Below are 12,434 nucleotides of genomic sequence, written 5' to 3' on the forward strand. Positions count from 1 at the left end.
AAGAAAAATTCAACATTTTTTCAATTACTCTTCTGCTACTCAGCAGATATTACCTTCGTATACGACTAACCAACCAGCTCCAATTTTGATTTTTTTTTAATATTTGTCTTATATCTTTTAAAAAATCTTACGCTTCTTTACGAACAACAACCCTCACGAGTCGGAACTCGATGACCTGATGCGACTCAGCACTTCAGGACCGTCAACAACAAGAAAAACAGATATCACTTACAATAAAAGTCAAAATACTTGAAAAACTGAGCAGAAATAGAAAATGGCGGAGACAAATTATTAAATCAATATCCAGCAACGAAGATTTTGGACAGTGGTGATTCTGAATTGTACATGTACGATGACGATCTTGACTTCAAAAACGATTGCAAAGGATGTAGTGAGAACTATTATAAAATTGAAAAGACTGAAGACTGGATCTTGTGTGAGTTGTGTTCAAACTGATTGTACGAAAACTGCACAGAATACCCTGATATATGCCATCCTTTTGGCCAAAAAAGAATATGCGTTCAAAAAAACATACACAGTACAAAAGGAGGCAAAGGTTCGGGTGGAAAGAACCATCACTTCCTCAATACTATGACCATGACTACTCGATACTCTGGAAGAGAAGGCCGGTGGAGTTTTTTTTTTAATTTTCAACATTTTGACAACTATCTCTTGATAATTCCGTTTTGATTGAAGTAAAGTAAAGAGAAATGAAGAGTTTTTGAAATTTTTTTGGTATTTTTCAATATCAATGAAATTGTAAAAAATCAATAAAAGAATGTGAGGCTATATCTCGATAATCCTCACAATAATCCTCAAAGTAAATGCTCTGTTCTAACCTGAACTTACTTTTTTGTTGTCTACCAAATATGTTTTTCTATGACTATTGGGAGGAAAAATCAATTATTTTACCATTGTTTGCTTAGTGAGTAGTCGAAATAATTCATTACTCACACCTTCGAACCAGTTACAATTGACCAGATTCATAACTCACTACCGAGCACCGGTCACAGATGAGCAAATTCACAACTTCATAGTTATTTTCAGTTGCAAATGAGCCATGAGAATTTCTTACTTCAGAATACGTTCTCAAACGTCAATCCTGATAATTGAATTGACAGTTCGTTTCAAAAACAGGGAATCGGAAAGTGAAAACGACTAAACGACTGTACCCCACTAATTGATATTTCTCAAAATTTTCTATCAAAATGAGAGCGATTAGAAATTTGGGTAATTCAATATCACATCAAGTTGCAAGCAACTTCTGGGCGTAGTTCAATCTTGGGTCAAGTCACATCTCGAACAGTTTTAATTTTTTTCCACTCAATTTCCAAAGTATTCTTAGAATTTAATGGAATAACAGAAAAAAACTCTTTTTGAATGTTTTTATAGATTACTTCTTGTTATGTAGTATGGTAGTAAGGTATTTTCCACTTTAAATTAACCGTTATGTGTTTTGGACCTTCAACATTCATATCCCGCAATATATCGAGTGGTCCAACGAAAAGTATGCACCCTGCTTTTCTTCTTTTTTTTTGTAACTTAACGCAAAAATGCTCGGACAGGTCAATTTTGCTTTTGAGGGGGACACATTTAAGATGTATTTTTCTACCTGTGCCTTCAACCCCCTAGCGAGGGTGAGTAACAACCCTAAAATTTTAAACAGAAAGTGGGGTCGAGTGATATATCGTTTGAAAGGGCACAAAATTTTCTTTCCAATGATTCATAATTTGTTGTATTTACTTGAATAGTTATAAAAAAAGCAATAACATTTACTCGATATTTTTGGTGTTAATGAAAATGCGGAAAAAACGGCATTTTTATCACTACCACATTCCTCAATTTCTCTCGTGCGTTTTTTGGTTCAAATAGCAACAGCAGATAAGTGTACAAAAAGAATTTAGGCAAACGTTCATTAATTCAGTTCGGTTGCTTTTGAAATTATTTCAACTTTACTGTAAAAATGGTTTATTCCATTCCTGAACGAGTTGAAATTGTTAAACTTTATTGTCAACATAATAGTTGTGCTAGACTTACTGCTCACCTCTTTAATAACAGTCATCCCGGAAAAAATGTGAATGATTCGTACGTTGCCAAATTAGTCCAAAAGTTTGTCGATACCGGATCTGTCTGTAGTGTGAAACACCAGCCACGGAAACCGATCAGAAATGAAGCAGTGGAAGTCGCTGTTTTGGGACATGTTGAATTGGATCATACTCAAAGTACCCGTCAGCTTGCTACAGCCTCAGGTCGTGTCTCCCGTTCGTCCATAATACGGATATTAAAAGCCTATAAATTTCATCCGTACAAAATTGAATTAGTACAGGAACTCAATGAAGATGATCCTGATAGAAGGCTGCAATTTTATGAACAACTGAGCCAGCTACTAATTGATGATCCGCACCTATCATTAAACACGTGCTTTTCCGATGAGAGTACATTTTTTTTTTGAATGGAGCTGTGAATAGGCATAATTGCCGTTACTGGGATGACAGTAACCCACACTTATTCCGAGAGGTCCATACCCAGTACCCTCAAAAAATCAATGTCTGTTGTGGCATATTAGGTAGTCATATCGTAGGGCCACTTTTTATTCTTGGAAATTAAACTGGTGAGGTCTACCTGAACATGCTTGAAATAATTGAAAATGACCAAAATCATAATGATGATCGGCTTCATTTCCAGCAAGATGGAGCACCTCCTCACTATGTTGCTCCGGTAAGAGAGTTTTTAGATGACCGGTTTCCTGGACGGTGGATTGGAAGGAGAGGCCCCATCGAATGACCTGCCAGGTCATTCGATGGCTGCTACGCAGCCCGAGTCCATAGAAGATCTTCGCCAACGAATTACAGCAGAGTGCAGAAGTATAACACCTGATATGCTACAGAATGTTAGGAATAGATTTGAACAAAATCTGTATTATTGTATGGAAGCAAATGGGTCACATTTTCAACACTTGCTGAAGTAGGATTCTACTCAGTCAATTACACATTTCAAAGTACTGGATTGTAGTTGTTTTTCTTCATACTACCTACATGTTTGAGTGAAATACAACGAATTAGGTATCATTGGAAAAATAATTTTGTGCCCTTTTGAATGATATATCACTCGACCCCACTTTCCATTTAAAATTTTAGGGTTGTTACTCACCCTCGCTAGGGGGTTGAGGGTACAGGTAGAAAAATACATCTAAAATGTATCCTCCTCAAAAGCAAAATTGACCTGTCCGAGCATTTTTGCGTTAAGTAACAAAAAAAGGAGAAAAGCAAGGTGCATACTTTTCGTTGGACCACTCTGTATCTATATTATATTATTGTTCACACAGGCACCCTTGGAAAACTAACTGGAAACTTGAGATCAAGGATAGCGATCAAAACAGATAGAAGGGTGAAGTTGATGAGCGAGATAATTTCAAGTATCCAAGTAATAAAAATGTATGCATGGGAAAAGCCTTTCGAAAAATTGGTACGAATAGCAAGAATTGAAGAAATTAAGTATATTACTTACACATCTTATATCCGAGGATTTTTCTCCAGCTGTCACATATTTATGGAAAAATCTTCACTATTTTTAACTGTGATGTGTTATGTACTATTGGGTATGTATATCTATTCAAGAATTTGATGTATTTCTGCGAATGATTAGGTCTATCCCTGAAATTACAATTTTAATCAGAGAAAAGCATTTATTTGATATTTGGTTCAGAAAACCAAAACCAGAAAATTAGGTATAATATAATTTAATAGGGGAGTATTCTGTTAATTGGAGAATTGAAACAGGTCAGAGATATTTACTAAAGTCTTCTACTATTTTGACGTAGATATTCAATATGAACGTTAGCATATGATTTCTCCAACACAACTCCATATTCACTTTTACAGGCAACAGAATTACACCCGACGTCGTTTTTTCTGTAGCTCAATACTTCAACATCCTCCAATTAGGTTTAGCCATTTTGTATCCGATGGCCATCAGTTTGGGAGCGGAATCTCTGATTTCAATAGATCGCCTGCAAGAGTTTCTAATTTTGGAGGAAAGACAATTGGCAGAAATTGAAGAGATTAGGGAGCATGGAATACAGTTTAGTGACGTATCTGCTTCCTGGACAGAAAATGAAAATACTTTGAAGAAAATTTCTCTCCAAATACCTCCGGGTACATTGTGTGCCATTGTTGGACCGGTTGGAGCAGGAAAGAGCTCTCTTCTACAGGTATGAATCTAGCATTTATGTTGATATGTAATTTTACAATTATTCAATACTCTCAACTCAAGTATTTTGGCAAAGGACTGAAGCCTGACATTTCCAACCCTCATGTCTCTCTCGGTCTTGTTACTATCGAAATGTATATACCTTCCATTATTATGTTCTAACGAAAATCAGAATACTCAAAATCGATTCACTGCGATGTTATTAGCAATTATTTCCAAAAATAATGTTGTAAACGACACCACACAATATTCATTGTTTTTTCATATATCGTGAACCTATTTTTAATGTAATATATAATTTTGAATGATAAAAGTGGAACAGATGGTTTTGCAAGGTAATTTTTCATGAAGCAAAGTTATTTTACGAAAGCATGTGACTATGAATAGTATAATGCCACCCTGTGTAGAGTTATTGATAAAAAATTGTATAATTCAAAATATCTTCATAACTGGGTTCTCCAAGTATCATCGTCATACATATATCACCAGTTGTTGCTTACAGTATCAAAATTCGGCTCGCGAAAAGTATCGGGATTGAAGTTCTACACTAACTGATTTTCCATCTCTTGAACCTCATTTTTCATACAATAATATCTTTCTACTTATCAATCTCCAAAATGGGGGTCAATACAATTAAAGTAATCAATCACTCCTAAAAATATAAAGCCTTCATTTCACTAGTTCGGACTTCCATTGTCTACCATATAAAATGATTTGAAATCCCTGAAACAACTAAAAAAGAATAATTAAAAATGAATAGCTGAAAATAACAATTATATTAAGCAAAATAAACCTGAAATGAAATAATAGTTGAAGTTTATTTCAGGGATTTCAAATCATTTTATATAGTAGACAATGGAAGTCCGAACTAGTGAAATTCATCATGAAACATTGTCAATCACATTCAAACATAACGCCTTCAATTCAAATAAGATTACTCTTGGCTGGGATTTAATCAAATAGGTGAATGAATGCCATTACGATGTCATCGATGACAGAAGTAGATAAAACTTATTCCTTGACATGAAAAATCGTAATTCATGAATGAATTGTGTGTATTTTCTATAATGTTATCCAGATTGGTACTGAAGAGCCCTAAGGCAAGTGTCTTAGACGGAACATCGGTGTCTACCAGTGAGGATGACAGTGTTCCATGTAAGTGCAATTTGTTACCATTCATTTAAAGTAGAACTCCTGTGAATGACATCTGATTTTATTCCATAGCGAATGTTTGGAATACAAACTGAGAAGAGAAAAGTATCTTCTGTTTAATTCAGTGTTCATATAAAAGTATTTGTTTCGAAAGATTTTTTTCCTTTCGTGCAATCCAATGTTTATATGAAAGTAGCTGTTTCAGGGGGGCTTTCTTCCAGTTTGTGTCTGAAAGTTGCTTCTTTGCATGATCTAGACATCCATGTATAGAGTTACTTATTTTCAAATTGATTACTTCCTTCCTTTCTTTGGAAGATTCCCATTTTTTTTATCAAGATAGAGTAGTAGAAATCCAAAAACTTTCTTTTACTAAAAGTTTATGATATGATACATGAGACTAAAATGAAAATAAAATAAGCTGTCAAAAATTATTACAGTGAATAATTCAAACTGTTCTGTTAAAAATCTGTTCATTAGGAAACTCAATAAAGACAATAGTTGACTATAAACGACAATCATATTTTTATACTTTTTTGAGCAACTTGTTTAGCCAATGTCTAGCCAAAATCCAGGTTTTTTTTAATGAATTCAAGGTTAATACTGATATACAGAATGATCCAAGAGAAAGTATCCACATATCTTTGGAAAACTTAGTGAAATTTAATAGATTGATTTCAATTTCTGGAGAAAATGATCTTTTGGATATTTTCACTCATGTTCTAGCATGGCAGGGATTTGAAAGGGTCAAGTAAGATTTCATTTGGAAATAGCCAAAATACCATTAGTCATGATATCCTTCTACAATTATATCGATACCAGGTTCGAGAGCTGTGGTCACATAATTTTGAAATAAGGATAAGACCTCGTTAATCCCTAACACGCATGAGTTTCGACTTTTGAAGGGTGCGACAGTTGGTTACGTATAAAACAGATTTTGAACTGAATTATATAGTCGAATTGGTATGACCATAATTTAGATAAAAACTGAACGAATGTTATAATGTATTTCCGATTCGCATGATCAATATTCGAATATGAAAATCCAAAAATACTTGCAGCAGACTGCTCTTCCACTACTGTGTGTGGAGAAACAGTTTCGTCAACATCATCTTCAAGAGGAAGATCAACCTTCCTCTTCATGAATAACGATGAGATTGGAACCTTTGGTGTGAAAGTTGAATAACTTTTTTCGAGATCAATTGCCCTAACACCAAACTGATATTTTTGCAGGAGAAGCATCCTGAGGATGCTAACTTTGTTGGCGAAACGCGCGTCTAGTGCAAAAATATCAGTTTGGTGTTAGGTCAATTGATCTCGAAAAAACTTCCTCTTCATGAGGAAGATCAAACTAGGATTACTGATCGTTTGTTGATAAACACCCATCCCGAAAAAAAATGTAAATAATCTGTAGGTATTTTGTGCTTTTAGTTCGAAATCTCAACAATACTGGATCTGCTTATATTGTGACGAGCCAGCCGCAGCGCCACATCAGAAATGAAGCTGTAGAAGTCGCTGTTTTGGAACAAGTAGTTCAGGGGTCAGATGTTTCACGTGCATGTGTATTAGAGAATTTGAAAAAGTACAAATTCCATCCAGCCAAATTTAATTAATACAGGAACTGAGTGAAAATGATATATTGAATTGATGCTTCAGTATATTGAAACACTGAGCCATCGTTCAATTAAACATGATGTGGGGATGACTATACCACTGATCATTTGATAACAGAAATATTTCATAATGATCAAAACCACAGTGTGATAATGGAGTTATTAGGAATCGCGATAACTGAACTTGGATCAATAATTCCAAAATTATACGACTACTACTTTCAACATAGTTTTCGCATTAATTGAAGAAGTGAATTCCAACAAGTATCATTAGAAGAAAAACTGTGTGCCCTCTTCAAACGAAGTATTATTTAACTCTTCTTTCCATTGAATATTTGGGAGATGCAACCCACTCTTGCTAGTTGTTGAAGGTAATATGGTTGAGGGCACAAGAAAACTACTTTCCCTTCGAAATTGAAATCTATCTCTTCGAGCATGATTTTATTAAAATTTACTAAGACCTGAAAAGCTACACAGATAGTTTCTATTGGACCACTTTGTATACAGTATCATAAATAATAATTTATTGAAAAATATAATTCACATTGCTATCATTAGACCACTAGAGCTCTTATCAATATATTGATGACATTAATTATATTTCAATTTCTGTTTCAGGTTTTGCTTGGTGAGTTACCTGTCAAATCAGGAAAAGTAGCTCTTGGTGGGGAAATATCTTATTCGTCGCAAAAACCATGGTTATTCCAATCCACAATAAGAAATAATATACTTTTCGGTCAACCCTATAACAAATTTTGGTATGAAAAAGTTATTGACGTTTGTGCTCTTCAAAAAGACTTGGAACAGTTTCCTCAAAGAGACAAAACAGTAGTGGGAGAAAGAGGTGTATCTTTGAGTGGAGGGCAGAGAGCGAGAATCAATCTCGCCAGAGCCATCTATCGACAAGCAGATATTTATCTTTTGGATGACCCTCTTTCAGCCGTCGATACCCATGTTGGGAGACATCTTTTTGATGAATGCATTCATAAACATTTGAAGGGCAGAACTAGAATAATAGTAACTCATCAGTTACAGTATCTGAAAAAGGCTAATTTGATAGTTGTTATTAACAATGTGAGTATTAGTTTACCTAATTTCAGATTTTGTGCAAATGAGGATGAAGTGAGAAAAAAAATAGTGATTTCAATTCGGATATTGGATATTTTTTCGTTTTGTGATGAATTACAGTATTGCAATGAGATAGGGTGTAATGAAAGAATAGTGTGATGTCACATAATAGTGAATACATTATTGGCCTGTTCATCAAATATCTCCAAGTTCAGTTATTAGGTATGTCATGATATTATGAGGAAAATTGAGTTCTACGTGATTAAACAATATATTTTTGGCTTATTTTTTATTAAGAATGAATTGGCACCGTGAACATTTTTATACCATGTATTTTACAACTAATTCCCTACTTCCTACATCACAATTCATGAAGGGTTGACCTGTCATTGAATATTTGGAAATTAACCAACAAACATACAAATTCTTCGAAACACAAAAATATTCATGGAAAAGAAAATTAGGAAGTTTTTGTTATTATTCATATTCATCTGGATGTCTTGTGGTGCATTACATGGACTAGAACGTCTAACAAAACAAAATTATTTTGAAACATAGAATGTAGCGGAATATTAGAAGATGTGTTCAAATTATACTAATATACTAGTTTCAGAATCAATATGAAGTAGTTGATAATAGTATATGACGTACCAAGTACGATAAGAACCCTATTACCCACGAGTGAAAAATTGTAAGCACGAGGCGTTAACCGAGTGCGATAATTCGCGAGTGGACGTAATTGGCCTTATCTTTGAGGTGCGTACTATACTTTTTCTATGACTGACCGTAAAAAGAAATGGTACAATATATTTGTTTGGGATTATGACTTTGGATAATGAACTCATTGAGTCAGAACACAATCAAATGATTTAAAAATTGGTGACAATATTTCCTACAAATAACTTTATTAGGGTTAATTTCTGTTATAATTATGTACATTTATAGTTACATTATTACAATTATTTAATGACGATCTTATTCCGTTTTGTTGAGAATTTGAAACAGTGGGAATCCAAATGTTTTCAATACTATCTATGAGTACATTTCATGTATTTTTCATGGATGCTATAGAATTATCCACATAACTTTCCTCCACGGTCTGATTTTTTTAGCCACTAGGACGCTTTAATGCCATCAGATCACCCCCTCCATCAGCTATATAAGACATCCATTGACGTCACAACTGCTTGAAATTCTTCAGGCATCGCTGACAGAAGATGAACTATAACTTCTTGATCGTCCATTTTACCTCCAGCATTTTTCAAATCACGATACGTTCTCTCGAACTCGATCAAGAAATCACCAAGAGAGGTTTTTCCATCAAAATGCATGTTCCTCAACTTTTTCTGCAACTGAACTTGACTTGATATCCCTGACTTGACAAATGTAGATTTGAGGGAACATCACCCTAGCAGTGTCTTTGTCCATGATTGTTTCCAATATATTATCAGCAACACACTGAACTATAATATCACGAGCAATGGCGTCCTTTTTGCAGAAATCATCATAGTCTGGATCAATTTCTTCCGGAAACGTCTTCTCAATAGCATCTAGCACTAAATTCCAATGCAATGCTCGAGTAACCCGAAATTCCCAGTTTGCAAAATTGCCGGTGCCATCAAATGGTTTCACGCTTACTTGTTGAGCTACTGCCATTATTCACGCCTTCTTTCAGAATGAATACTCTAACTCTTCTTGATTCTAACACTTTTCCACTATTATTCTCCAATAAGTTACTGGGCCCATAACCTGTTGTAGCACAGCTAATTTAATAACGAAGCAACTTATTGTAATAGTTTAATAAGAAAAACGTAAAGCGAGTAGTCAACATAAACGACCATTAACAAAATACATGCACTTTGGACAAGGAGCGACTACAACTGCACTACTCATACATTTTTGACATCTATAACACAGAACATCTATAACACAGAAAAGATCATAAAGTTTGTGCAGAATTGTATTCAATTCAACAAATAGCGGAGTTGTGCCACCTTCGGGTCAACATACGGTGGTGTCTATGTGTGGCTTGAGCAAGGCCTTCGACTGTGTTTCTCACACAGTACTATTAGTCAAACTACAATTTCACGGTATACGTGGTACTGCATGAAAATTATTCGAATCGTACTTGAATGGTAGAAGACAAGCTGTTTTTATAAACAACAGCTATTCTGAAATCGAGAACATTCATTTTGAGGTACCTCAAGGTTCTATCCTTGGCCCACTTTCATTCATTGTCTATACCAATGACACATTTCATCACATGTGTCCAATCAAATGTATTTATTATGAATATGATTACTCCCTTTATGCTTCTGGCAAGAAACTTGATCACTTGGAAGAAACTTCACATCATTTTGTAAGAAAAGCTGAAACATGGTTCGTTTCTAATTGCTCGAAACTCAATAAAAACAAAACTAAGAATATTGTTTTTTCAACCAACAATACGATTGCCAACAATTCAGAAGTTAGACTACTTGGAATTGTTAAGGATGATGACAAATTAAAATGATCAGCGCATATTGAGCACCTAAGTAACAAATTAAACTCATCTCTCTTCATAATACGGAAACTGAGCAGATTTGCTAACCTGGCAGTTTTGAAAACAACCTACTTTGGCTTACTCCACCCTCACATTAATTACGGTGTAACTCTATGGGGAAACGCTGTAGACTCTGTGAGAATTTGCAGGCTCCAGAAACGAGCTTTACGAATAATATCTAAAGCCAATTATAGTGACAGTTGTCGCCCCATATTTGACAACTAGAAATAATAACCTTACCGTGTATTTACATCCTCAATTGTTTGCTGGATATTCATAGAAGAAAAGAAAAACTTGAAAAAAATAATTCATATCACAATTATACCACAAGAAATTGTAACTTGATTCGACCAACTAGACGTCGTTTATTGATTTCTGAACGGGATACCTTAGATGTGAATTCTGAATAATTGGAATTGAGGAAATATATTTTTAATTGTAGTTTTGTTTTAAATGTGTATTTTATTTTATGTTTATTTTATTTTGCTGTGTCCTGGACCTACCACAAATAGAATAATAATCTGTAATGTGGATGAATGAATAAATAACATAATAAAGAAATGAGAATTGAAACTTTATATGTTTTCACCACTTTTATTTGTAACTAGTTCAATATATACATATGAAAATGTACTTGTAGGACGAAACTGCAGTAACGTTAGTTACAAATGAATGTGGTGAAAACCAAAGAAAGTTTCAATTATCATTTCTGCATTCTTGATCGTTATCGCTCATTTTGAATTTTTACGAGATACTGAATGACAGCTCAAAATTAAAAGAAATGTTTGTTATTGATACACAGGTATAACTAGATTTCTTATCAACCCACAAACTGTTGAACAATTATTCACTGAAAATAGGATTTTTATTTAAATTTTACAGAGAATTTTGCTTTTGTATACATGAGATTATATTTATCACAGTGAATGTTACATATCTCATCATTTTTATATTTTTTTTACGGAAGTGGCCGCCATTGATTACCTACCTGCTGGTAAACGCCTAATGATTAGTTTGAAATAGAGGGAGTACAAAAATTATTTTCAATATATTACTCTGAAAAACTAGTTTCTTGGACGAAAGAAATGTACCTGAGCTTATCTATGGCCTTATTTATATCATAGATACCTGTTCTAGGTGTCTTAAATTAATTTCACAATATTGCCTTATCTACTAGTCTCGAATTGATTTTATAATGTATCCTTATGTAATAGTCAAGTAAATCTAATAATTGAAGTATTATAAGCTATATAAAATTCAAAATATTGTCTCATCTACTATTCTCAAATCAGTTTTTTACAATGTGTCCTCATGTAATAGTCAGGTAAATTTAATAAATAAAATGTTATTTTGAAAAGCTATGTAGTATACTATTAGGTATTGGTCCACCATCATGATATTATTATGTTTACTTATTTCTACACTCTCATAGGCATCTAGATGCCTGTTGTTGCTAACTTGTCTAACTAATCTTAATGAACTGAAGTCTATCTGTTTAAAATCTGTTTTTCCGTTAATCAGCTGTCGCCCCCATACGAACGACAACTCTCAGAAGTTGAGAAACTTGTGCGAGCTGAGGACTAACGAGGTCTTACCTTTTAACGTGTGATTCCTAACACGGAATGTTGTTGCAAAATATTGTTGCAAAATATGATGGGCGACTGCTGATTTTTCAGGTCTTCCATATTTCAAGTGTGCTTAGTGTTTCTTATATCTTATTTTAATAGATCTTTTTGCCTGTCCATGATATTTTGCATCGCAGTCCTAACATTTAATTTCGTAAATTCCAGACTTTTCAGAATTCTCTACTGTGTCTTTTGGACTTCCTAAAAGGCTCTGTAGTGTATGACTTA

General features: G+C 34.0%; 1 protein-coding gene across 1 annotated transcript in view; it reads left to right on the plus strand.

Moving 5' to 3' along the window:
* The window catches only part of LOC111509839 (probable multidrug resistance-associated protein lethal(2)03659), a 68,527-nt gene that overhangs the window by 27,773 nt on the left and 28,320 nt on the right, over window positions 1-12,434 (plus strand). The window contains exons 5-7 of the mRNA XM_074186286.1: window positions 3,326-3,598; window positions 3,882-4,210; window positions 7,590-8,045. Coding sequence (XP_074042387.1) covers window positions 3,326-3,598; window positions 3,882-4,210; window positions 7,590-8,045 — 1,058 coding nt within the window. The remainder of the gene's footprint in view (window positions 1-3,325; window positions 3,599-3,881; window positions 4,211-7,589; window positions 8,046-12,434) is intronic.

Source organism: Leptinotarsa decemlineata, unplaced genomic scaffold, assembly GCF_025532065.1.
Source record: "Leptinotarsa decemlineata unplaced genomic scaffold, Ldec_3_MD MMD2_tig00078422_RagTag_RagTag, whole genome shotgun sequence".
Lineage (NCBI taxonomy): Eukaryota > Metazoa > Arthropoda > Insecta > Coleoptera > Chrysomelidae > Leptinotarsa > Leptinotarsa decemlineata.